Genomic DNA, 23,874 nt, shown 5'->3' on the forward strand with positions numbered 1-23,874 from the left:
CAATATGATTTTTTTTTTCCTTTTGATTTTCTTATGATTCTATGAATACAAAAGAAGGAAGTTTGATGGACCTCAAAATCAAGGCGGAGAGGGGGAGGGGGAGGGGGAGGAGGAGGGGGAGGGGGAGGGGGGATGTGTTTGGGGGTGTTGGGGACCGAGGCTGGTTTATTGGGTGTCGTGTTGTACTACTGACGAGGTCTAATAGTCAAACCGTAAAACTTGGGCAAGGTTGGTTTTTTGGGTGTGGTGTCGTACTATTGACGGGGTCTAACGGTTGAACCCTAAAATTTCTCTTTTTGGTCTCACCAAACGAATAATTTAACAGGATAATTAATGTAGTACGCACGCTTAAACCAAATAATTTATCTTCAACGTTATAAACTAGCAACTCAAATGGTTAATAACAACGACTTCCTCCTACATGAAATCACAATTCTCCTCTACTATTATGGTTTGTATCAAGCAAAAATAGTGTTTGTCACCTTACATAGAAAATGCAAAAAGGCAATCACAATATGAAATTTTTTTCCACTTGATTTTCTTATGATTCTGTGAATAACAAAAGACGGAGTTTGGTGGGCCTTAAAATCGAGGCGGAGAGGGGGTGGGTGGGTGGCCGAGGCTAGTTTCTTGAGTGTGATGTTGTATTATTGACGGGGTTAACGGTCAGATCTCAAAATTTTTCCTTTTAGTCTCACCGAACGAGTAATTTAACGTGACAATCAATGTAGTATGCGCATTTAAACCAAATAACTCACAACTCAAATAGTTAATAACTACGATGACTTCCTAGTTCCTACACGAAATCACAATTCTTCTCTACATGGAAAAAAGTGAGGAGGCAATCACAACATGAAATTTTTTTCCTTTTGATTTTCTTATGGTTCTATGAACAATCCTCCCTATATTTTCTTCTATTTCCAGCAAAAATTGTGTTGGGTTAAAGCGGCGTGGTGCGAGGCTATTGGCCAGGTGGCAAACTCCGAGTCAGTGAGTCACCAACCCGGGAGTTGCCATTGTGTGTACATGTAAAACCTCGCGAGTCGGTGACTCACCAAACTCTCTTCTCTCTATTTCTTTCTGAAATTCTCAATAGAAAAATCCAAATTTGTTGCTTGTCCCTTTTCTTTGGTTCCCTTTTTGCATGGCGCTGTCACAACTTTCTTAGCTCACTCAAGTTCTCTCTCTCTTTCTCTCTCCCTCTCTTTCCCTCTCTCCCCCCCCCCCCCTCTCTCTCTCTGTCTATCTGGCCGTTTCCTCTTCTTCTTCTTCCTCAATGATCTCAACTGGGTTTACACTAATTTCTCCAAGTCACTGACTTTCCATCTGGGTTTTTACTTTACTCCAAACGCAACTGGGTTTTTACTGGGAGGTGATCATGGGTTCAGGTTCACACTGGGATGCTGAAAAAATGTGGGTATTATTTGCTCTATTTTCTCTGTTCTTATCAAGTTTGAAATAATAAATATTGGTTTTTTTTTTTTTCTTTTCACATTCTCTCTTTTGGTTTTTAATTTGTAATCTGTGTGTATTTTGATATGTGGTATTAGGTTTAATCTGTATTTACATGACTATATGGTGAAAAAAAATATGCACGAGACTGCTGCAATTTTCAGGGAGGAGGCTGATGTTTTCAACCATCCTGTTGGTTAGTCCTTTTTTGCTCAAATTCCCCTGCTTTTATGCTTATAAGTTTTGTATGAATGAGTGTGTTGATTTAGTTGGAATTGCAATGAAATACTACCCACAATTTTGTTGATTATACTGTTGATCATACATTGTTTGAAAGAAGCAAAAATCGAGTTAATCGTGGCTGTACAGAATGTAGCATTAGAATTTCGCTTTAAAATTATGGTTTTCGATTGTGTTGAACGGTCTTGGGGAATTTGTGCTCGATTTGCTTTCAATCATGATTTCATAACCCAAAATTTGATTGATTAGAGTTATAAATTTTAACTGTGAGGCTCTTGCATTTCCAGTCATTAATAGTCCAGACGGATTCTTGCACGAATGGTGGTCTTTGTTTCATGATGTGTATGCCCTTCGGCACTTAGAGGCTCAAGAGGCCGAGGCAGGACCGTCTGCAACTGAGGTATAATTTTGCTGAATTAATTTGAAGTCTTGCTTTCCAAGTTTTGTGTAAGATGGTGCATCATTTTATATACCTATATTTTTGTTCCAATTTTCAGGCTAAGCAAATGCGAGAGAATGAAGGACAGAATAAGCGTCCAAGAGCGGCACGTAAAGCAACCACCCCACCGAAGCCTCCACAATTTTATAAGGGTACTAGTTCAAGGTCTGTTGCAACCAGGTCAAGGTATACCTTAGTCCTTTTCGTAACTCTGGATTAATTATATCAGAAGCTGATTTCGTTTTGAAATCATTTGTACAATTCATTTGAACATTTTTGCAATTCCTTAATACGTGTCCTCTTTACTGTTAGTTGGCTTTGTTTAAATCCAGAGCATTATTTTTCTCTTTTATTGACATTCTCCCTTCTTGTGTTAGCCATATGCAGCCAGAACTTCCCAATTACGCTCAACAGCAGGTACTTGGAAATTTTGTGTACTCCGTCAACTCAAACGAATAAGAACCCCAAATTGCTAGAGTGACGTAGATAAACTTAAATGTTCAGGCACAGGACAACAGAAGCTCGGGCAGGGCTGTCACTGAGGACCCTAGGCTTTATGGATTGCGTCGTACCACATTGCCAGTAACTGAAGATCTGGATTCAGGTTTGTTAGTGTTATTGGGTTTCATTTTTTGGAATTACAGTGCTCAGAGCACTGTGAAATTGCAGATATATCATATAACACACTGAGAAGAAGATATATCTTCTATACCTACATGTATCTACTACCTCCTGCTATTGTTTGATCCAGGACTAATCTTGCACTCTCTGACCATGTTTTGTGATACTTTTGGGAGTGGTCAAACATTATATCTGTCATGTCCATCACTTTGAATGTTTGTTTGTATACCAGTATTACATTATATGGTTATCTTGAATTAATTGTTTGATCCTCTATCATACAAAGAGAAGTGTTATATTTGATTTACATTATGTAGGTGTGTGATTGCTTTCTGTTTATGTTTCCAGGTATGCTTGCAGTCAATCCTGGAACACTTCATGGGAGGCCTTTAGAAGTTAGTGGTTTATAAGTACTTGTCCATTGGAACTCTTTTAGCATCATTTTGATTCAGTTTTCTTAATATTTTATCTGAAGTTGATCAAACTCCCTGGTGGGTCACCAGGTATTAAACTCAGCCTTGCAGGCTCCAAATCATAAGCAACACCAGGCTTTGAACCATCAGAAACAACAGGCTTTGAATGATCAGCAAAAACAGGGTCCAAGCCATCAGCAACAGATTCAGACGTTGACAACAGAACATCAGTATCCGTGTTTGGATCAGGTATGCTGTACCATCACCTACAAAGTCATCCCGCAAATACAACAAGCATAAGCTTTTGGCGTACTTGTCTTTGTACACTACTTCCCGATTTATTTGGTGCTATCATTGACTAAAAGATACGAAAACGAATATTGGCAACCAGAGTGCAAGCTACATGTTAATAAGTTTTCAGTAGATGTTTAAAATCTTTTTCCTATTGAAAACTGATTGGTGATGATGACTAAGATGATTGGTCAAGGAAAAGAAGCACAAGTTACTAGAGGTTTAGCAGTAACCTTGATTAACACGCTTGATTAGAAACTTGGTTATTAGAAGTTTCTTGGCTTGGTTGAAGGTGATGGTTCACATTTTTTTTTTTTTCTGAAGTATATCTGTCTAACATTGTCATTTCAAAATCAGAATGGCAGACAGAGGAAGACAGCACCCCATTTGAGAACTGGAGGCAGCGCTTTGGTAGGTCATACACCTTGCAATACATGAAGATGTTCCCTTATCACATGACATCGATATTTTTGGAAGTTAATGAATGCTTTGATTTGGGGAATCTCATCATTTCTGATGGATACTTCTCCTGAAACTTATAATTTCTTGGGCTTCTATTATCCAACATTGTGCTTAATTTCTTCATGGGATCAAACCATAGGACGAAATGAATGCTAATGAAGAAATACCTGTGGAAGAAAATGCCGAATCTTTCTTGTCCACTGGTGATGACAACGTTGATGGTACACGCACTCCTTTCAGATTTTTAAGACGTCGTGCTACAGCTTGCAACAAAAATGAACAAAAAGGTAATTCATTGAGAGTTAGAAAAATAATAATGCTTTGTACTTTGTACTATCTAAATTTGTTATACTGAGTCTCAATGCAGTTCCCGTCCATGTTTTGCTCCCCATAGGATGAGAAGCTTTCATTAACTTTACTTTGTTACCAACTGCTAGGCTTCACATTTGAAGAAGTTGGTTCCCTCCACTCAAGCAAGTCGAAGGTTGTATGCTGCCATTTTTCATCAGAAGGGAACTTGTTAGCTAGTGCAGGGCATGAGAAAAAGGTCACTTGATGAAAACCATCTATCATGTTCAGTTTATTACATTCTAAGTCAGTTCTAGTAGTCTTTTTTATGAGTTTATGGCTGATTTCGTAGTCTTCTGGCAGGTTCTGATTTGGAATATGGAAACTTTTGATTTTGTTAAAACTTCAGAAGGGCATTCTCTTCTCATTACAGATGTACGGTTTCAACCAAACTCAACCGTTTTTGCAACTTCTTCATTTGATAAAACTGTGAAGATATGGGATGCATCAAACGTAAGTTTTTTCCATTCTCACTAATTTAAGACCTTGTCTTCGTATGTGAGTTGAACATACGAGCGCTGCTCCAAGTCCAAGCCTGTTGGGTCTGGCTAGTCTTATGTTGTCTCCATACTTGTATCTTCTGGACTCACACGTGCTTGCAATTCACCCCTTTGAAGTAATGATTGACAAAAGATCCTTCAACATAGATAAATGATATTTGTTACATTCTTGTGCCATTGTAGTCAAGCAGATCATTGTCCCAGCTTGTAGGGCACTCTGAGCAAGTAATGTCAGTGGATTTCCACCCAAGGCAGGTCAATCTCCTTTGCTCATGTGGTAGTAACGATGAAGTTCGACTTTGGAACACCATCCAATGTGCTTGCACACGCTTGTTTAAGGTACTAATATACCTGATCGTTGCATTTGTTATTGTTTAATGGTAGCATCATATTATGCTAAAACTTGATATCCCACATTGAGGGAGAGTTTTAAGGAATAAATTCTAGAAACTTGTCTTCTTTATCTGTATAAGTATGAGGTCTGCGCTTAAATTCAGTAGCAGCATCGTTTTATGTTGCATATCATTCAAACCTTTAGAACTCTGAGTCAATTATATGGCAATTTATTCTCCCAACGCATAAGTTGGAGATAACTTGGTAGACAAGTTTCTCTTGGAACTTCATCCCAAGGCCTTACCTAAATCTCTGATGCAGGACTGAGGTGGCAGCGGAAATTAGGTAGTTTAGCGGAAGCGAAAACACATATAATCTTAATCCTTATAAAAGTAGGAAACTAGAAGACTAATCCCCTCGATATTAAAATAATAAAACCCTAGAGACTAAAAGACTAAAACACCCTTTAATTTAAGAAGCCACCACTTATGTTCCTCATCAATCTCCCTATTGAGTAACTGCAGGGAGCAACTAAACAAGTCAGATTCCAGCCTCAATTTGGAAAGTTTTTGGCTACTGCTTCAGGAAAAGATATCAATATATTTGATCTTGAGACTGGACGGATTGAGTTGTTCTTGACGGTAAGCCTTGAGACCATTCATGCGTTTTACATGCTACAATAGCTCTTATTAATGCATCAAGGTTCCCTGTTCTTGCTCATTTTAATTGACAGAAAGAAAACATTTTTCAGGGATCCGGACACGCCAAAGATATTCTTTCACTTTGCTGGGACCCCACTGGGAAGTATCTTGCCTCTGTTAGTGAAGATAGTGCAAGAGTTTGGTCTCCTGCGTCAAACGGGAAATGCATATACGAACTGAAATCAAATGGCAACAAATTCCAATCATGCACATTTCATCCCGGATATTCACTGCTCTTGATTATCGGTGGTTACCAGGTAACTATTAATATTTAAACTGTCATTGTGGCCAGTAATTTGGCGAGGCTGTTGGTGATTATAACCTCCCTTTATACAAAAATGGGGTTCCGCACTTACAAGTTTTCGCGGGTTCCTTAATACTAGATGCCGACCTTTTGTATTTGCATTTGATACGTTCAAGAAACTGGAAACAAGTTACTATGTAGAATATCTTTAGTGTTTGAAAATATTGTTGTTCAGGAGTCATAGGGTGATTAGTTTCTCAGTTTATGTCCACAAGATCGTAAATTTGTTCGTCTAAAGTATCCATTTGTTCTTGGCAGACCCTTGAGTTGTGGAGTCCAAGCGAGAGCAGCAAGACACTGACAGTTCCGGCGCACCAGGGGATAGTTTCTGCACTGTCAGCATCCGCGAATACTGAAATGGTTGCCTCAGTGAGCCATGATCAGTGTGTGAAGCTATGGAAATAAGACCCTTCACTGTGAAAGTGCAGCTGCATGAGAAACTATGGAGAATACGTAAATTGGGAAATCAAGAACAAAGCCAAATAGTATACACAGGAGTTTTAAAAATAGTATACACAGGAGTTTTAAAGCGTTGGATTCTGTGAACTTTTTGAACAAATTTGTCTGAGACTGGGTCTTCAACCCTTCGTTGGCCGGTGCATGCCATACGCCGGAGTGGTTGAATTTTTGTATAGGAGGAAGAAGGTACTAATTTGTGCCCTCTGGTCTCCGATACAGGCACATTTGCACTCTCAAAGTTACAAATTCGATGTAAAAGTTTTGGACCAACATGGCGAGTGTTAAATAGAAATCCGCCAAAGTTGCTTATGTTATATTATATTATGTAGTTTTTGAGATTAAACAAGTTCATAATTTTCAAGAGAGGAATGCTAAGAAGACTCTAAAAAAGGGACTCTCTATGGACTCGTGAGCTCATGTTTTTAGCACAATATTTATAATATTGATACGGGAATTAACGTTAAACTGTAAGGTGGCAAAAAATCCATGAATATCTCCACTTTGAGAATTTCCTTAGCATTTCTCTTTCTAAGGAGTACTTTCTTTTTGTTACATTGCGGAAATGTAGAGATATATATTGATGTAGCATGCATGAGATTTTCGGAGAAATTTGGGAAAAGATATTAAATTGATGGTCCATGGAGCAATTGAGAAGGCAGCCGCGTGCAGGCTAAGTCTTGCGTGACCGCTAAGTAGAGAAGCTTTACTGACCTCAGTTTTCACTTCTCCAAACGTCGTGTCATTTTTACACAAAAATAAAAAGCCTCTAATGTTTGCGGTTAATTATTTGCAAGCTTTGGAGTATGAATTTTTCTCTAGACCCATTTTGATGAAGGTATAATTATCTATCGGGTAAATTCATTTATTTAAATCTCACCCGTTCATTTCAGATTGAATGCAACGTGGTATTGTAGATTCTCTGGAAACATGATAAGGCTACGCCAAGTTTAAAAACATCAAAAGCTTCAAATGAAGACAAAATTGAAAAGAAAAAAAAGGCTCTTATACGTTTACAACAAGAAGCCTGCACTACAAGAATTAATCTACAATGCAGAACAGCTGCTTTTGCTTACTTCTGTTCTATCACTTCCAAAGCTCTTCCATCGGGATACCACGCTCACGAGCGACATCTCTGAACTGCCTCATTTTCTGTACGGCAACCACCGTGGCTCTAGCATTGTTGAGAGCATTCTTGCTTCCAAGTTGCTTCCCAAGAGCATTCTCGACACCTGCCATTTCGAGAACTATTCTCACAGACCCTCCGGCGATAACTCCAGTACCAGGAGAAGCAGGCCTCAGCATCACCTTTGCTGCTCCATAATCTCCCTCAGATCTGCCATTTTTTAGAGTAAACAAAACAGGAGATGCAAAAATTAGAAGAATAGGAAGGAACTCACTTCTGTCCCATCACCAGTAATTGCATTCAACTTTAAGGAACATGATAAGAATATAAACAGTCGTTATCAAAGAAAAGAAATGGAGACAACCTTTCGCTACCTAATGTGTTCCAAACAATGGATCAACTTCAGTTTGGATTGAACAAAGAAAGTTACGAACATTCAAGTGGGACTCGCCCAGTGTAATGACAATATTGCTAGTAGTCCACATTAACATCACAACTTAACCTACTTCGATATTCCTGATATGAATTTCCACTTCCCGAGTAATTAAAGGTTACACTTAATCAAAAGTTTAATAGTTCAATTTCATATTTAACTAAGCTTTGCAATTCTTTTGATCCCATTTAAATTCGTGTATGGTTTACGCCAGAAGACCAATCTGTCAGATCGAATGAGAATCCACATATTTTCATTACATGGTTTACACCTTCTGATGCCATTTATCAAATCACTTCCTAGGCTACACGTCAATGCTATCAACCACGTGACGTTGTACCTGTATGGTCTTTCCCATACAACTGCAACAACCTACTGATTCACTGGTTATTGATAAATATGTACTACATCCATCACAAATTGGGGTTGTCAATATTAGAAGACACTGTTCCACGAAAAAATGTATGCTGAACAGACGACTTCAAGTATAAATGACACTTTAGTAACTCACCAAATATTAATCATAAGACTCAGAGAATATATAATACTTCAAGTATAGCTAGCGTGCAGTGTGATAAAACCACATATACAATCAATTTCACCTCTCCGTATTGTCTCAGACCTACGACTCCAAGTTTAACCAAGCACCATCCTCTCTCAAATATTTCGAAGTCTCATAGGCAGTCTTATACTAAAAAGCACAGGCGCGCCCAAAAATTGCAATTACATTCGATTCAAATTCTACGAAATTCCTATATGCAGAACTTTCCATGCCATCAAATGACCAAAAGTATCATTTTTAACACAATTCTCACACATTGTCATTGAAATAAACCCAACTGAAATGCAGAAATGACCACAGCTACGCAGATAGCCAAAATACTAAATGCAATGACATTCAATTCCACATTCTAAACAAAACCCTGAAAATGCAGTATTTCCCACACCACCAAAATATCCAACACAAACAATTCAAGCACAATTCAAACAAAAATTAATCGACCCCAGAAACCAAAATGACAATACCTGTGAGGAAAAGTCAGGTACTTGGTCATGGGCACACTGATAATGTTCCTTCTAGCATTCACTGCAGACTTCTGCACCGCCCCAATAACCTCCTTGGCCTTCCCGACGCCGACACCCACATTGCCCTGCTTGTCGCCGACCACCACAATCGCCCGAAAATGCAGCTGCTTCCCTCCTTTCACCACCTTCGTTACCCTCCTCACCTGCACCACCCTCTCCTCGAAACCATCTCTAATCTTCTCCTTCTTCAGCTTCCCAAAAGCCCCAAGCTTTTTCACCTTCGAGTCCATCACGTAAATGTCATTCCCCAGCATGGTCACGCCGCTGTACGCCGGGCCGTACAGCTCCTCGTACGCGGCCGCAATTTCGTCCTCGGTCTCGGTCGAATCCTCATCGAAGGAAGGCGGAGGGACGAAGTCTTCGGGGGCCTCCGGGGGCTCGAACACGCCGTCGAATTCGGGGTCCTCGTTGTCGAAGAAGGAGGTCTCAACGTCGGACGCGGCGGCATTGAAGATAACGGTGGTGGGTCGGGAAGAGGAGAGGATGAGGGAAATGGGTTTTCTGGGTTTGGTTGCGGGGGTAGCTGCAGCGGTGAATGGGAGGAGGGAGAGGCGGGGAGAGGGGTGGAGAGAGAGGGAAGAGAGAGAGGAGAGAGAGGAGGAGGTTGTGGACATGGCCATGGCAGGAGGAGCAGCGAGGGGTTGGAGTTCAGTGTGGGGGTTTTGGATCAGACAGACTTATCCCCAAAAAGGCAGAAGCTTGGAGGATGGCTGAGTCATCGCCTCATCATCAAGACGATGATGATGTGTAATATGCAATTGTCAGTCGAGCATTATACGTCTAGTCGTTTTTTCCTTTATACGACTTGTCATTTGAGTGCGGACGATTGGACCGCTTACAAACCGATCCCACACACAAAACACCCTACCGTTAATCCGACATAAAAATAACAAGTTTCAGATCAACCTGTTAACAAGTGGGGTCATTATCAGGTCACTCGTTAAATAATCGATTCGTTATCGGGTCACTCGTTAGAAACATATTAACGAATCGATTCGTTATCGAGTATGACACATAAACAACGCGAACACGACCCGTTTGCAAGGCCTAAACATTAGATATGGCAATTTCTTGCATGATTTGTTAACCCGACACAAAACGACAAAACTTATTAACAAGTCGGGTCGGTATCAGATCACCTGCTAAAAATCTGTTAAAATAACGAAATTGGCATTACACAATTCATTAAGATAAGGTATGACACAAACACCAAACATGACCCCTTTACCAACCGACCGCACACACAAAACACCTACTCTCTCTATATATTTTGATGGAATTGGATCCCATCCGAATCCAAATTGTGGGGATCTTAGGGATCCTCAGATCTTAGTCATTCGTCGTGTATCGTGTAGTCAAAAATCATTTACTTTTTTATTTAAAATTAAACACAAATAGTACCTGACGAGAACCGACCGTACGATATACGATAAACGGCTAAGATCTAGAAATCCTTATAATCTCTACAAAGTGGATTCGGAGAAGATACTCTTCCTGGACTCACTCAACGCGTTCTATCCCACCTTTAGTATATATCTCGCGTGGCTCTCAATCAAAATTTTGAGCCAACTAGCTTTTAGTTTTGTTGCAATGTACTTTCCCATCTTTTGTCTTCCTTCGTTTTGGAACAAGGCATCAGGTGGAACCCATCCTAACTTTAGCTCAGCCCAACTCTCCGGCCCAGTCCATTTCAAGTCTTATTTTTTTTTCTTTTTTTGGAAACTCGTCCATTTCAAGTCTTGGGAAGCAAGGAAGACATGTAAGAAGATGCCAATTCCAGCGAAAAAAATAAAAGTACAAAAATACTTTAATATTATTCCATTTGAGAATATAGTTGACATCAGAATGTAAAAATTAACAAGACATAAATAATTTGCTTTTCCTATATATCTTCTCAAGCACATGAAACAATTGATGAGATATCCTGTGCCAGAAAAAAGTACTCAACCACGCAGTCACATTTTTTTGCATACGGTCCTTGCTGATCCCCGGCTAAGTCATGTCATTGTCCGCCGTGGCCTCGTCCAGTTGGGATCAAAGAGACGATAGTCATATGTATTTGTAGCGGTTGACTTCTGGGAGCGTCCCAAGGCCTTTGTAGCAGTCATCGAGCTCAAAGTGATCCTCATCTACCATCCCCATCGTTGCTCTAGTCTCTGATGATGATAATGATGATGAAGGATCGATTCCGGCAGCCAATGTGGATGGTGGCTGGGTAGATGTCTCAATATGGCTAGCAGCAATGTTGGACAAAGTAGTAGCTTCCTCATGTTCCCTATAGTCTCTAGAGACCATAGACAAAGCATCCGCGAAGATGTTAGCTTCTTGATCTTGCTTAAGTTGTTCCACAAGTTGTTCTAGAGATAATTTGTCTACTTCGTCGCCAGCTACATAGGTATATGGTGAAGGTGAAGATAAGTTTGAGGCCACATAGGGGTTACTTCTAAGGGTTTTGGCATCAGCGTTGGGAGTGTTAGCGTTGGTGTTGGTGTTGGTGTTTGTGTTGGCAGAGTTGTTGGTGTTCGTTTTGTTGTTGTCGGTGGTGTTGGTTTTGAGGCTAGAGTTGATGTTGGGGACGATCTTGATGGTTTGATCTGTAGGGTTAGTTGTAGTATTACGCTGTTGAGAAGAGGAAGGCTCAGCTACATGTACTGGTCTTGGCACCTTTTCTACGGAGATGTACTGTTTCCTCGCATGGACGAAAAAAGCAGCTTAGTTAAGATAACATCATATTAAGAGAAGCAAAATAGTCTAATGCATAAACTGAAATTTATATCCAACAACGCAGGATTTAATATACAGCAAACAATGACAGTTCAAAATCTATGTAAGATATGACTCAGAGTAATGGTCTTTCCATAAACTCCAGATTTTCTCATTAGGAAATATTATTATTTTCAGGGGATTATTATGGCCCACTTAACTGAATTGTACACTAATACAAGCCTAAAACGCCCATTTCAGTCTTCCTGCCAGCTAATTAGAGCTGTTTCTAAACGCTCGGGTCAATTGCAAAATACTTGTGCCACACCTGTGCTTTCCAACGCATAATCTACTAGGCGCTCATCACTGGCCATCCTATCCTATCCATACATGCACCTTATTATGTACCTTCACACTATCCTCCAGAGGATATCGTTGTCATAACGTAAAAAGTAATGTCACCAGGCATGCAGCTCAGACTCTTTAATTTGTATTCAACTTTCAAAATCCTACTTTAATTTGCAACAGATTCTGTAGTAATTAAGGAAGAAAAGAGGACTCACGAGGTTCTTGCATTCATCCTCGTAAAGATAAATGCAATCTCCCGCCTGCAGCCTTTTTTTCCTAACAAAAGAGCCTGTTACATTGAAAATATGGATACTCTTAAGTCAGTAAACATGATATATCGCGTGTTTGTCAATGAACATTAAGAGCAATTCCGTCGGTTTTTACCTGTATATTCGAACACATACATTCTGCTTCTGTTGTTTGACCAGAACCTGTGTAAAATTAACCAAGCAGAAAAAAATGGCTTCAATTAATTGGCAGAAAACTCTTGCATGGTTTGCCGTTAAACTATAAAATTAATAGTACTGTCCATACGCTTACTTGTATTTGAATTCCCAATGCCGGTTGGAATGTACGTCTCTGACAGTCAGCTGGATGCCTTCTCTGTCGGAGAGCATTGGAAGGTTATTTTCCGCTTCTTTCTGTGAATGAGGAGAAAACGCATACAGAGAAGCAATGTTGGTGCAAAATTTTATAAATGAGGAAGGGATTTGTTACTAGGCAGTCTAAATCAGAAACATTTTGCAATCGTCAATAAAAGTGAAAGAAATCAAACTAAGAAGTTGGTTGGTTCACCTTTTTAGTTCTTTCTCTTCCATCCTCGTTTCTCAGAAAAGGAAAAACAAAAAGAAGTAAAAGGGACTGAAAGTGCCAAAACAAACAAAGACCTCACCTTTGGTAGTATAATCCTGCCCAAAGGTCCAACATCACTATTCTTTAACTCCTTCTTAAAAAGCGGTCTCAATTTCTGTTAATAAAAATACACAGAATTAGTAGTTTAAAGAAAAACTCATTTGAAATTCAGATTCGAGGAGGTAAAAAGCAAACCCATACCTTGTTATCCGGCGTGCAGAACAAGTAGAGCTGTTCTTTGGTGTCCTGCAAATCAGCACCATTTCCAGATGATGATGTGGAAAGGATTCCACGAGTATCATCATCACCATCATTCCCATGAAATGGAGGATGCCTGCTCAATGGGGGAGAACAAGTACAGGAAACTGCAGCGTTGGCTGCGTTTCTGCTCAAACTGAGACTCCTCTGTCTCGCCATCTTTCTCTCTTTTCTTGCAGACTTGGACATAAGTGCATCCAATATCCATCCTGATTGGTCTCGGCTGGCCTGTTCTCTGGAAAGAACCATATTCGGTTGGGCACCGACCAGGAATGGATACATATGGAGACCGGCCTGATGGTACAGGTAATGATTATTTGCATGCGGGAATTGCAGGCCTGGATTTGGTGCTAGATACTGCGCGGGGTAATACCTGTACTGAGTGGCCAAAGGACTACAAGTAGTTGAAGGCAAACAACTCACTGGTTCACAAGTGGACTGTGAGTTATTTGTCTTGTGAGTAGAGGTTACGGTGGTTGTAGAGGGCATAGATGGTGGGTTGAAGTTCTCCATTGTCTATGAACACAGAGCGCTTGTTGATAGCGAGGGTTGGTCTTCAGAGAAGGTAGGGGATGGTTTTATGTTGGTGTGTGTGAGTGAGGGTGAGGGTCGGGTTGTATAAGCTGCAGGCCATGGGCAATTTGGTAAACTGGGGATGCTGCCAGTGGAGAGAGTACAGGTGTGGACAAAGCAAGAGGAACACGTAAGGGGTGCAAAGGAGTGGGGAAAAGCACGTGAGGGAAAGGAAGCAAGACGAAAGAAATTAACGAAAAGGCTGAGGAGGAGTGCCAGATAGAGAAAATTGGGTTGAACGAGAGAGTATACTGTAAGTGTTATGGAAAGTTTGACAAGGTGGGGAGCGAATGACAAGTGGCCGGAGGGTGGTGGTTTTGGAATAGCCATCTGACCAGTGTGTAAAAGAAGAACATAATCAGAGAGAAGAGTTAGAGAGACACATAGAGGAGAGCGACATTTTCTGGCGCCTCTTTTAGTTCAAATGTGGTAAACTTGGGCTATGAGAGTCTGACTGTATGGACATATGTGGAGCCATACTCCTCCATCCTTTTCTTTCACAGAACACCATGGAAAACCAAGGCAAGCCCATACAGTCATTGCCTTCTGTCAAACCACATTTTCTCGCTCCTTTGCCTCCCTCACTCTCAAGACTCACACTCTTTCCCTCTCTAAATCCAGCATCCCAAGAGCAACTGGTGGAGGTGGATTGTTATAAATGTTATAAAAGGAAGAAGTAGAGGGACTGCTATCTCCAGGGATGATTTCCTCTCTCTGCAACCAAGCCCAACAACGCCTCGTATGACAAGTACCAGAAACGCCATCCTAGACAAATTGAAGCCCAAGATTGCAAATTAAGGCCTCCTCCTGAAATAGCAAACCCAGAACTTCCCCTCTTAAGTTGTTATATTTAAAATTTTATATTAAGTTTTTATAGCTAGAGGGTTAGAGGTTGTAATGTTAGGAATGTGAGTAAACGATTGTTATAATGTTGGGAATGTGAGTAAAAGGGGTAGCACAACCTGATGAACTCAATGGAACTTGTGCTTTTATTTTCGTCATGCACTGAATCACTTCAAGTTCATGGTTTCATGCCATGTCTCGCTTGCTTGGTATTTCTTCAATCACAAAGCGAGAATCAAAACTGCTTTTGAGTCCATCCTACATCAAAAATAAAATCTCGTTAGCACTTTTGTGGTTGCATTAGCATAATCTGTTCGAAAAGTATTGAATAGAGTGCTTTCCATTATTATTTTCTATTCCCACCAGTTGCCATATCCGTATCCACTAAAGAGGCTACCATCTTTGGTTTTGGACAAAATTAGAAGCAAATTGAACTTAAAATTTTGCAATTCATGATCTTCCCTTTTAGAATACTTTTAGATATCTTTTGACTCCATCCATCACGTAATGGATTCAAATTTATCTGGGAGATCCATAAGGTAAAGGTAATAAAAATTTATATACAAAATTTAAGCATAGAAGTTAATCCAAAGCTGGAAAACCTAACAGAGGCCTGATAACTTAAACCATAAATACAAATTCACACATGGTACCTGCTGAAAAAAAGAAATTCATTTATAATATCATAATAACAGAGCTGAAAATGAAAAGCGATATGAGTGCAGTATTGCTGCCTAGTACTTACAAAGTTAGCCACAGAATAACTGTGGTAATCACATCTACTAGGAAGCTCCATTACAACGATTTCCTCGTATATTCATCACTGGGACAGCAAAAATTTCAACTGCTTGTATAAGAAAGAAGGTATGGCAGATTTATAGCAATAACAGGGAAGAAAAACCTTGAATACCAAATTGAGATGAGACCATAGGATAACTAGGATTTATATAGAGGTGATAAAGAGGCTCAACAAAAATGCATGCAAACCAAACATGTTAGGTGATTACACCTGCCCCAGACCGTTATATAGATATGTCAATCATGCAGAAAAATGCTCTCAAGTTGTGGAACGTGGATGCATAAAGGTTCGACAAGGAACATGCAAACCAACACCTGCCCTAGACGGTTTTATAGATGTTGATCATGGGGAAAATGCTCAACCTATTCGAAGCAGATTCATATCGAGTTGAGAAAGTTATTGAGAAGCTGCATGCAACCCAACACCTGCCCAGGCGGTTATATATATGTCGATCATGGAGAAAAACGCTCAACCTGTTCAACGTGGAATGAACTCATGGTCAAAAAAGACAAATTGGTAAGTAAATCAGTTTATCATGGGAAATGATAAACACACTTTTTTCTTTCTCCTCCTACAACCCGTTTAATCTTGTCCATTGTTTCTGTTTGAGTTATTCAATCCAACGACCAGTAATAAAGAGGGGTATGTGAGAGGCTAAAAAGAGTGTGTGAAAATTGGCTCCCTTTATCCTTTATGTATGTTCCTCTTTTAATTTATTTCATTCTACTGTTCAAAACTAAAGAGTTTTAGGCTGCATTAGTCAAAAAAATTTTCAAAAATTAAAAAGATTAGCAGGCTGAATATGGGACAATTTGAAACATGAGCGGAGACATGTATAATCAATATTCAATAATGATGTTATATGGATTATGGAATAGGATTTCCCAAAAATCAGAGTAAGACATCAAAAACATCCAGGACCTACAAAAAACCTAGCATCCTAACACTAGATAATTTATGTTTTGCGAAATTTATGTTTTGTGAAACTTATCAAAGTTAACAAGGGTTAGCCAAACAAAGGAAGGACTTCTAATTTGGGTTCTAGTAATTCATATATTTGTAAAGATGAACTTGAGTTTAATTTGTTTCAGAGTAGAAAAGATCTGCATATATGTTATATATGCTAAATAAATACTCAATAGAGCTAACATGAGTAAATAATTAGGATAAATGGAAGAACATAAATTAGCATTTTATCAATCTCCTGCAAATAGACCTCTATGATAGATGGAACTGCAGTAAATACATTTATGTATTCAAGTAAGTGAATTAACAGGAAGGATTTCATTAGGTTCTAGACTATCTGTTCGAGATTAGTTCTTATAAGGTATGAATATGAAGTGAGGTCTAATTCCTTTCAGATAGAAAGAACAATACAGAAGGAAAGCGACACAACGATATATCTTTCTTAAGGATTATTTTAATCAAGATTCGGACAAAATTCTAATCTAGGTGAGTGTAATGATAAACTTGGTCTTCACCTTTGCTTCATAAGAGACTTGTTTGTCAAATTTACATGACAATGCTCTACTTAACTGAATAATGTAACCATGGTTCACCAAAAATCACAGAAATTTGAGATCATCTGCTGCAAAAATATGGAATAGACCACTAAGGAAATGACATTGGTCAGATCTAAGGCATGCTTCTTAGATTCCGGAGAAAAGTGCGAAATGACTTTTTTGGAGTGCAAGTAACAGTTCCCGTCAATGACTTATCTTAAGAAATCTAATAAATTGAAGCTTCACAGCCTCATAGATTGCACATACAAAGCTAAACATGGAAGAGAAACACCAATTAACAACAAACAATGATCAGCTTCCAAAACCAAATCAACCAAATGAAGCTATACTTTTCTATGAAAAAAAAAACACCCATCAACTCCTGAAGCGTACCAAATCAACCAAATGAAGCTAAACATTTCTATGAAAAAAAAATACCCATCAACTTCTAAAGCGTAAAGAACAAATCTTTAGCGGGACCCCTCAATTCCCAATTCAATCCAGTTCTAGGGATTTGAATATGAACTTGTTAATTAAAATATATGTAGTAAAAACAAGCAAAGAGAGGAGCTTTTGTCAGTACCTGAAGACGGTGGACTTCCGAAACTAGCCTCGGTGGCTGTCGTACCGGAGCTGGGGAAGAATGCGCCCCAATTGGCATTATTTTGCCGGACTGAAATCTTCGGATCAGTAAAAACCCGAATAGTTTGGGCTCCAAAAAGCAAATTGATGGGCTTTTATATCCCTCTTGAACATGGCCCACTTCTTTTCCATACTTTTCTAGGCCACAAATAAATCAAAATGATATGGGCTTTTAGCCCTAGAGCCCATATTAAGATTGAGGATTGAGAGTCGACTATTGAGACAAAATTGAGAGTCGGCTACTGAGACAAAAGTGGTGATCTATGTAGGCTACAGGAGCTCCCCAGCAAGTGACAGGACACGTGTCAAGCGCCAAAGCTGCCACCACTCTTCCTAATCTCGTTATAACATGCAAACCCTAGAGGCGGTGATAGGATAACACAAACCAACCGAAGGAAAGGAGAAAAGCAGAGCAAGCAGACATGGCAGTGCTTTCTGTAGCAGATAATGTTTTGTTCAACCTCTCCAGATCTTTTCCTCGATCCCCTCAGCCATTCTCTCTCAGATATTCACCTCAGAAAGTCTCCCGCGTCTGCTTCACCTCCGCCTCCAAATCCGAGGTAACATTTACAAATACGGGTTAGGCTAGTTAGTTAGGGCAGTATGCTCGTATTGTCAAAAATTGTAGTTTTAACATATTTGTGTCGACTGATTTCAGGGACGAAATGTGGCAGGAGAGATCAAAGGATATGACAAAGCGAAAGAAACCATGGGAGAAGGCCTAGAAAAGACGAAGCGAAAAGCCGAGGAAATGAAAGAGACGACCAAGGATTACGCGCAGGAAGCAGAGGAGAAGACGAAGAGTGCAGCTGAGACTATGGAGGAGAAGGCGAAAGAGGGAACGAACAGAGCAGCGGAGACGGTGGAGAGCACCCAGGAGAAAGCTAAAGAGTACGGTTACGAGACTAAGGAGAAGACCAAGGAGATGGCGGACACTGTGACAGAAAAAGCGGAGGAGGGGACTCGGAGGGCAGCCGAGACAGCGGAGAGCGTCAAAGAGAAGGCCAAAAAGAATATGTCGGAGATGGGGGAGAAAACAGAGGATGCGGTGGGAACTGTGGCGGAGAAGGTTGAGGAGGGGCGTAGTAAGGCGGCGGAGACGGCAAAGGACACAGTGGAAGGGGCGTGGGGGGCGGTGAAGGAGACAGGGCAGAAGATTAAGGACACGGTGGTAGCTCCTGATGAGGAAGTGGGAGGTGGTGGCCATTGATGATGACTCTACTAGTGAGAGATGTGGATGGCGATGGCGTGGCGGAAGGGAAGGTGATGGATGCGAACTAAGGCGGCATGCCGGCAAGGGCCTTGTGAAGTAATATTGAGACTTACAATATTTCGTTTTTAATTTGCAACTGTTGTGATCGATGAATTAGGTTATTTGCTTTTTGCAAATTGTGCATTCTAATAATAAATCTAAAGGAAAACTAATGATTAAAATGGTTTGAAATTTTTTTGAATTTTAACGATAATCTTAAAATAAAAGATAAAGTGAGATAAAATAAAAGATATCATGAATAATACTTGATTTTTTAGTGTAAAAATATGATTTTTCGTTAAAGTGAATGAGATCGGGAGTTTTTCGTTAAACTTCCTTAAATCTAAACCATTGACATAACCCGTGTTTTGAGATGCATTGACATTCATTTTGTAAAAGGAATTATTTCTTCTCCAAAATCAGAAAAAATTAGAATTTTGATTGTCACACCCACAATATCTCATCTCCGTTCAGGTTGATGCATGCCTTTAGATTAATTACTTGGTCAAGTAAAATTGCAGTAATCACATCGATAATCAGAACCAATTAATCAAAATTAATGATGGTATTTGAAGTGTGAACTGTGTTTGTAAAGGAAGTCCACACAAACTTCATATTGTGTTTTACAATTTAGCAATTATGCGAGTTTCAATCTTGCGAATGTCCTTACTACTTTGAAATATGGTTAGTGTGACGGTACATGATTAGTGTGAGTGTAGATCACCAAAAGGAGGTGACATATATCATGCTAATTACGCCTGATTCGATTATTAGCCGACCTTGCATTTTGAAACTCTTATACATTATGTGGCTTGAAATGAACTGCCATGATTTGTTCTTGAGACCACCCATGGCATGGCAGCTTGGTACCATGGCAGCTTATTCTCCCCGTTCGTTGTGCGGCTTGTGCCTCTTTTGCTTAACGTAGGTTAATAAGAATTTCGAGGGGACACGAACCAAAAATATTAAAATTATTTATGAAATAGTTTAAAATATTGGTGAAAACTAAATAATACTCACAACTGTGCACTACTATCTACAAAATTTCAGCTACGAGTGGGTTTGTAGGTTAACCACACTCCTGACTCCTTCTCCCCTCCCTCAAAGTTATCAATTCGATGATGTCCAAAATCCTATGTACTCATCACAAGACTTGAATTGTCAGTTTCAACGCGAATGCCGAAATTTGTGATTCAAAAAGTTCTCCGACAGTTGTGATTCAAAAAGTTCTACCCTGGATGGAACCACATTGATACTTCCAGAGTTAAAAAGGTTATTGGAGATGGCGGAATCACTATTAAGAGTTAAAAGAGGTTCTCGTAGATGGCGGATGCATGTTCAAGAGTTATAACCTTTTAAATAGACGAGAGGAACAACATGATTTAGATGCATAAGTGAAGAGACTTCAATAACAGGATTTAGATGAATAAGTGGAGAGACAACCACAATTTTATATTTGGATTGGAGAAACTGAGTTTTTGATGGTTTCCATGATAGAGGGTTAGAGGGCTCTTCTAATTTTGTTAACATGGTGAATTATGGTGATGACAAACATTGGAAAGAAAATGTCAACATAGACAACAATTATTTTGTGTGAAAAATAATTTAGGTAAGATTAGGATTATAAATTGTCTTTCTAATTATATGTTGATAAGTTGTTTGGACCCGATTTTACATTTTCGGTCCAAGCAATTAAGACCGTCGGATGATTATAAAGAATTCTAGACGTTGGAATGTGATCAACTTTGTAGTATTATTGGCTTGTTTCTAATATTTTTCTAGATATTACTATTAGATTATTGTAGTTATTATCTTGTAAAATACTAAAATGAGCTTGAAGAGTGCAGTTTGAAATCAAGGACTTTTCTTCCTCCACAGGTCTGGTTGGGATTCTTGTATTGGAGTTTTTAAGTGTATTGGGAGAGTATCTTCGAATAATTCAAGCACGGAGTAGTTCAAGCAACATGTGCAGATATGGAAGAATCATAGCCACTGAGTATCTTGGCAAAATGACAAGTATTTTAATTAAATGGGATTAATGAAATTGCATGCATTATTCTATCCAGGAAAAGGTGGGATTGCATACCAGATGCGGAGGTAAAGTGGGACTGCATCAGGTTGCTACAAGGGAACACGTGGATTTTGAACAATGGTGATGACGCAATTAGGATTGAATCTTTGAAAAAGATTGTATTGGCAGGTCAAGATGGAAAAGATGGGATAAAGCTTTGATTGATGTGATAAGGCGTGGACTTATGTGTATATAAGATAAAGTTTCAGAGCTTCATTTATTATGTGATTATGCATGGGATAAGTGCGTGGTCAACATCAACAAATAAAAACTCAGAATCACAGTGCAATTGGGATTTTGTTTTCAGGACTTGGGCATGCAAGTCGCTGTAAATACCCAGCGGCAGATGACTAAAAGACTCTCCAATTCAACATACAAAGTTGTATAGGGCCTCGGGGGCATCCGCCCCCAATCAATTTTGTGTGTGTACTTTTCCATTCTAATTCTCAAGCTTTAATTAAACTACAAATGAAAAAATAGATTACATTTCAATTCTAAAGTCAGTTCTAATTAAACTATAAAAAAATGGTTTAGTCGAAAAAAGATAAGGTGTATCCACTAATTTACATACTTATAACATTAGCACTAATTCTTCCAGTTGTTACTGCCACTGTTGAAAAAGCATTTTCGGCCATAAACTTTCTGAATCAATTGAGATTGAATGGAAGATCAATAGATGAATGATAACATGATTATTTTTATAGAGAGAGATTTGATGGCATTGGTAATGATGTTGTCATGCACCGCTTTCAAAACATGAAAACGCGTCGAGGAATATTGTAAGATGTTGTATGAAAAACTTTATGGATTAATATATAAGTGTTTTGTGTAGTAAATTCTTGAGTTTTTTTTAATTTTACCTTGTTGTTTGATGATGCCCTCATTCTTACAAATTTATGGCTTCGTCCCTGCCTTCTCCCCTTTCTTCTTGCCAACACATCTTTAGTTTGGATAAACAGCACTGTGAAGGCAACCGGCGACATCTTCAGTTTGGATAAACAGCACTGCTTTGAAACCGATTGGTTATTTATCCAAGTCTCGGTCGACGAGGATTTTTGAGTCCTTATTGGTAGAGGTCATCTCAGCCTTCTCGGCGAAGTGAGGTGTTACATGTTACTAGGCTCAGCACATTGGACGCCGAGTTGTTTTATGGTTGGATATTCACAAGTTAGTTTTAGAGTTCGGCATTCCGACGGTCGAACCACATTTACCATCAAGACATACATCTCTTTTGAGTATTTGTGTCCGTATAGTCTGATGCCTCGGCGTGCTTATACTCTCACGAATATAATCATCGTGATCGAACCCGGCGTCGACGATCCATGAGCTTTGCAGAACTAGCAGCTTTATCTTCAAGCTCTAAAACCTGAAGGCCGATACGTATTCCTTCCTCAGTCGCAGTCGCAAGATCAAGAAGTCAGCAACGCTTAATGTAACATCAGCATATTTTAATCCTCAACCGAGCTTGGCCGATGAGTTGGCACGCCTTGCACATAACCGAAAAACGTAGTTAGCTCATTAATTACTCGGTCTGCGCGCCACGTACGTTTGGTAAATTTTAGGATCAACATAAGTATATCGTGAATGCCTTTGTGCCATATATGTGTTAAAAAGGAAAACTTTTGGACATGACATTCATGATTTAAAGTTGTGCAACAATCGCATTGTTAAGTAATCATCGTAAATTACATGTTAGATAATAGGTGTTGAAAGCACTACTAGAAACATTTTCTTACAAAAAATTTGTAATCATCACTTTCTTTTTTCTAATGTGTTGATTTTATTTATTAAAAAAAATGAAATCAGACTAAGTTATCCGATGACAAGCTATATGCTAATACCTTTTAGGCTTTTACCACGGTAGTAGAAAAATATTAAACGCTTACATAACAGTACGAGTTCAAATCATATCAGTGACTAATCTAATATTTAATTAACAAAACTATCCTTTGTTAAAAAGAAATGACAAGCTATAATATACAAGTATTTAATTTCCAGTCTACAAATTTCGTATGCAACACCTTGAATAAATACCACCACAAAATTGCGTGACAAAAAGCATTAAATAATTTCAATATCAATTTCACTTTTCTAGAAACGTTATTAGAATTAAACTAAGGGTAAATTACATAATACCCCATCAAATTTGGGTCCAATTACAACTTTATAGGTCTTTAAAACATTTTAATTTCATACATTTACTATTATTTTTTTCAATTTCATACAACCGTTAAAAAATCTGTTAAGTTAACCGTTAAATGATGACGTGGCAAATATAAAATCCTTATTTGTGCTGATGTGGCTGTCACATTTGTGCCACGTGACTAAACACTTAATAAAAATTTTTAAATATTAAAATAATTAATTAAAGAAAAAAAAAAAAAACACAAATCTTCATCTTCTTCTTCCAGCCACCCCTTCTCCCACCACCACCACCAACCTTTTCCCCACCCGAGCCACCCTTCTACCATAACCACCCCATCCCCCATCACCCATCACCTCCGCACCAACAAAGCTTCTTCCTCCAGAACCACCACCATCAATTTCCTCATCAGCAAAGCCCGGAGCAACCCAGAAAACCCCAAGGGCTCACTATGAATTTTGCCCCACCTTCCTCACCACCTCAAACCCTTGCCTTGCCTCGATTTCTTCTTCCAAGTCGTGTCCTCACCTGCTACCCATTTCTTCCCCCTATCTGCAACCCAAACAACAACCAGCAACATGATCGAACAACAACCCCTGCCCCATAAAAAAAAAAAAAAACCATATTTGTTTTCAACACAAGAATCAACCAAAAAATATATATAAGATCTGAAACAGATTACC

General features: G+C 39.2%; 4 protein-coding genes across 8 annotated transcripts; 2 read left to right on the top strand and 2 right to left on the bottom strand.

The window, feature by feature from the left end:
• Positions 1 to 1,378: 1,378 nt before the first annotated feature.
• LOC137722266 (transcriptional corepressor LEUNIG_HOMOLOG-like) lies at positions 1,379 to 6,603 on the top strand. Its single transcript, XM_068461235.1, has 16 exons — positions 1,379 to 1,413; positions 1,551 to 1,648; positions 1,980 to 2,092; positions 2,190 to 2,317; positions 2,509 to 2,548; positions 2,636 to 2,735; positions 3,101 to 3,147; positions 3,256 to 3,414; positions 3,814 to 3,867; positions 4,058 to 4,205; positions 4,356 to 4,465; positions 4,570 to 4,719; positions 4,950 to 5,105; positions 5,624 to 5,740; positions 5,851 to 6,057; positions 6,363 to 6,603. The coding sequence occupies exons 1-16, from the start codon at positions 1,379 to 1,381 to the stop codon at positions 6,507 to 6,509; spliced, it is 1,809 nt and encodes a 602-aa protein (XP_068317336.1). The 3' UTR covers positions 6,510 to 6,603.
• Positions 6,604 to 7,443: 840 nt separating this feature from the next.
• Positions 7,444 to 9,928, bottom strand: LOC137726161 (small ribosomal subunit protein uS5c-like). Its single transcript, XM_068465041.1, has 2 exons — positions 9,146 to 9,928; positions 7,444 to 7,896 (listed from the first exon to the last, which is right to left on the bottom strand). The coding sequence occupies exons 1-2, from the start codon at positions 9,823 to 9,825 to the stop codon at positions 7,647 to 7,649; spliced, it is 930 nt and encodes a 309-aa protein (XP_068321142.1). The 5' UTR covers positions 9,826 to 9,928; the 3' UTR covers positions 7,444 to 7,646.
• A 1,042-nt stretch (positions 9,929 to 10,970) lies between these two features.
• On the bottom strand, positions 10,971 to 17,781 carry LOC137725219 (uncharacterized). 5 transcript variants are annotated; one of them, XM_068463839.1, is made up of 10 exons: positions 17,667 to 17,752; positions 15,944 to 16,054; positions 15,528 to 15,605; positions 14,902 to 15,040; positions 13,310 to 14,746; positions 13,149 to 13,223; positions 12,797 to 12,897; positions 12,641 to 12,687; positions 12,472 to 12,545; positions 10,971 to 11,887 (listed from the first exon to the last, which is right to left on the bottom strand). In XM_068463839.1, exons 5-10 carry the CDS (start codon positions 13,877 to 13,879, stop codon positions 11,255 to 11,257), a joined length of 1,500 nt encoding a protein of 499 aa, XP_068319940.1. In that variant the 5' UTR covers positions 13,880 to 14,746; positions 14,902 to 15,040; positions 15,528 to 15,605; positions 15,944 to 16,054; positions 17,667 to 17,752; the 3' UTR covers positions 10,971 to 11,254. The 5 variants fall into 5 exon arrangements, with proteins under 5 accessions (XP_068319940.1, XP_068319939.1, XP_068319936.1 ...); XM_068463838.1 differs by lacking the exon at positions 15,528 to 15,605 and having other exon boundaries at positions 13,310 to 15,040; XM_068463835.1 differs by lacking the exon at positions 15,944 to 16,054 and having other exon boundaries at positions 13,310 to 15,040; positions 17,667 to 17,727.
• Positions 17,782 to 18,103: 322 nt separating this feature from the next.
• On the top strand, positions 18,104 to 19,175 carry LOC137725220 (uncharacterized protein ECU03_1610-like). Its single transcript, XM_068463840.1, has 2 exons — positions 18,104 to 18,285; positions 18,384 to 19,175. The coding sequence occupies exons 1-2, from the start codon at positions 18,148 to 18,150 to the stop codon at positions 18,933 to 18,935; spliced, it is 690 nt and encodes a 229-aa protein (XP_068319941.1). The 5' UTR covers positions 18,104 to 18,147; the 3' UTR covers positions 18,936 to 19,175.
• The last annotated feature ends 4,699 nt before the right edge of the window (positions 19,176 to 23,874 follow it).

This window comes from Pyrus communis, chromosome 2 (assembly GCF_963583255.1).
Source record: "Pyrus communis chromosome 2, drPyrComm1.1, whole genome shotgun sequence".
Lineage (NCBI taxonomy): Eukaryota > Viridiplantae > Streptophyta > Magnoliopsida > Rosales > Rosaceae > Pyrus > Pyrus communis.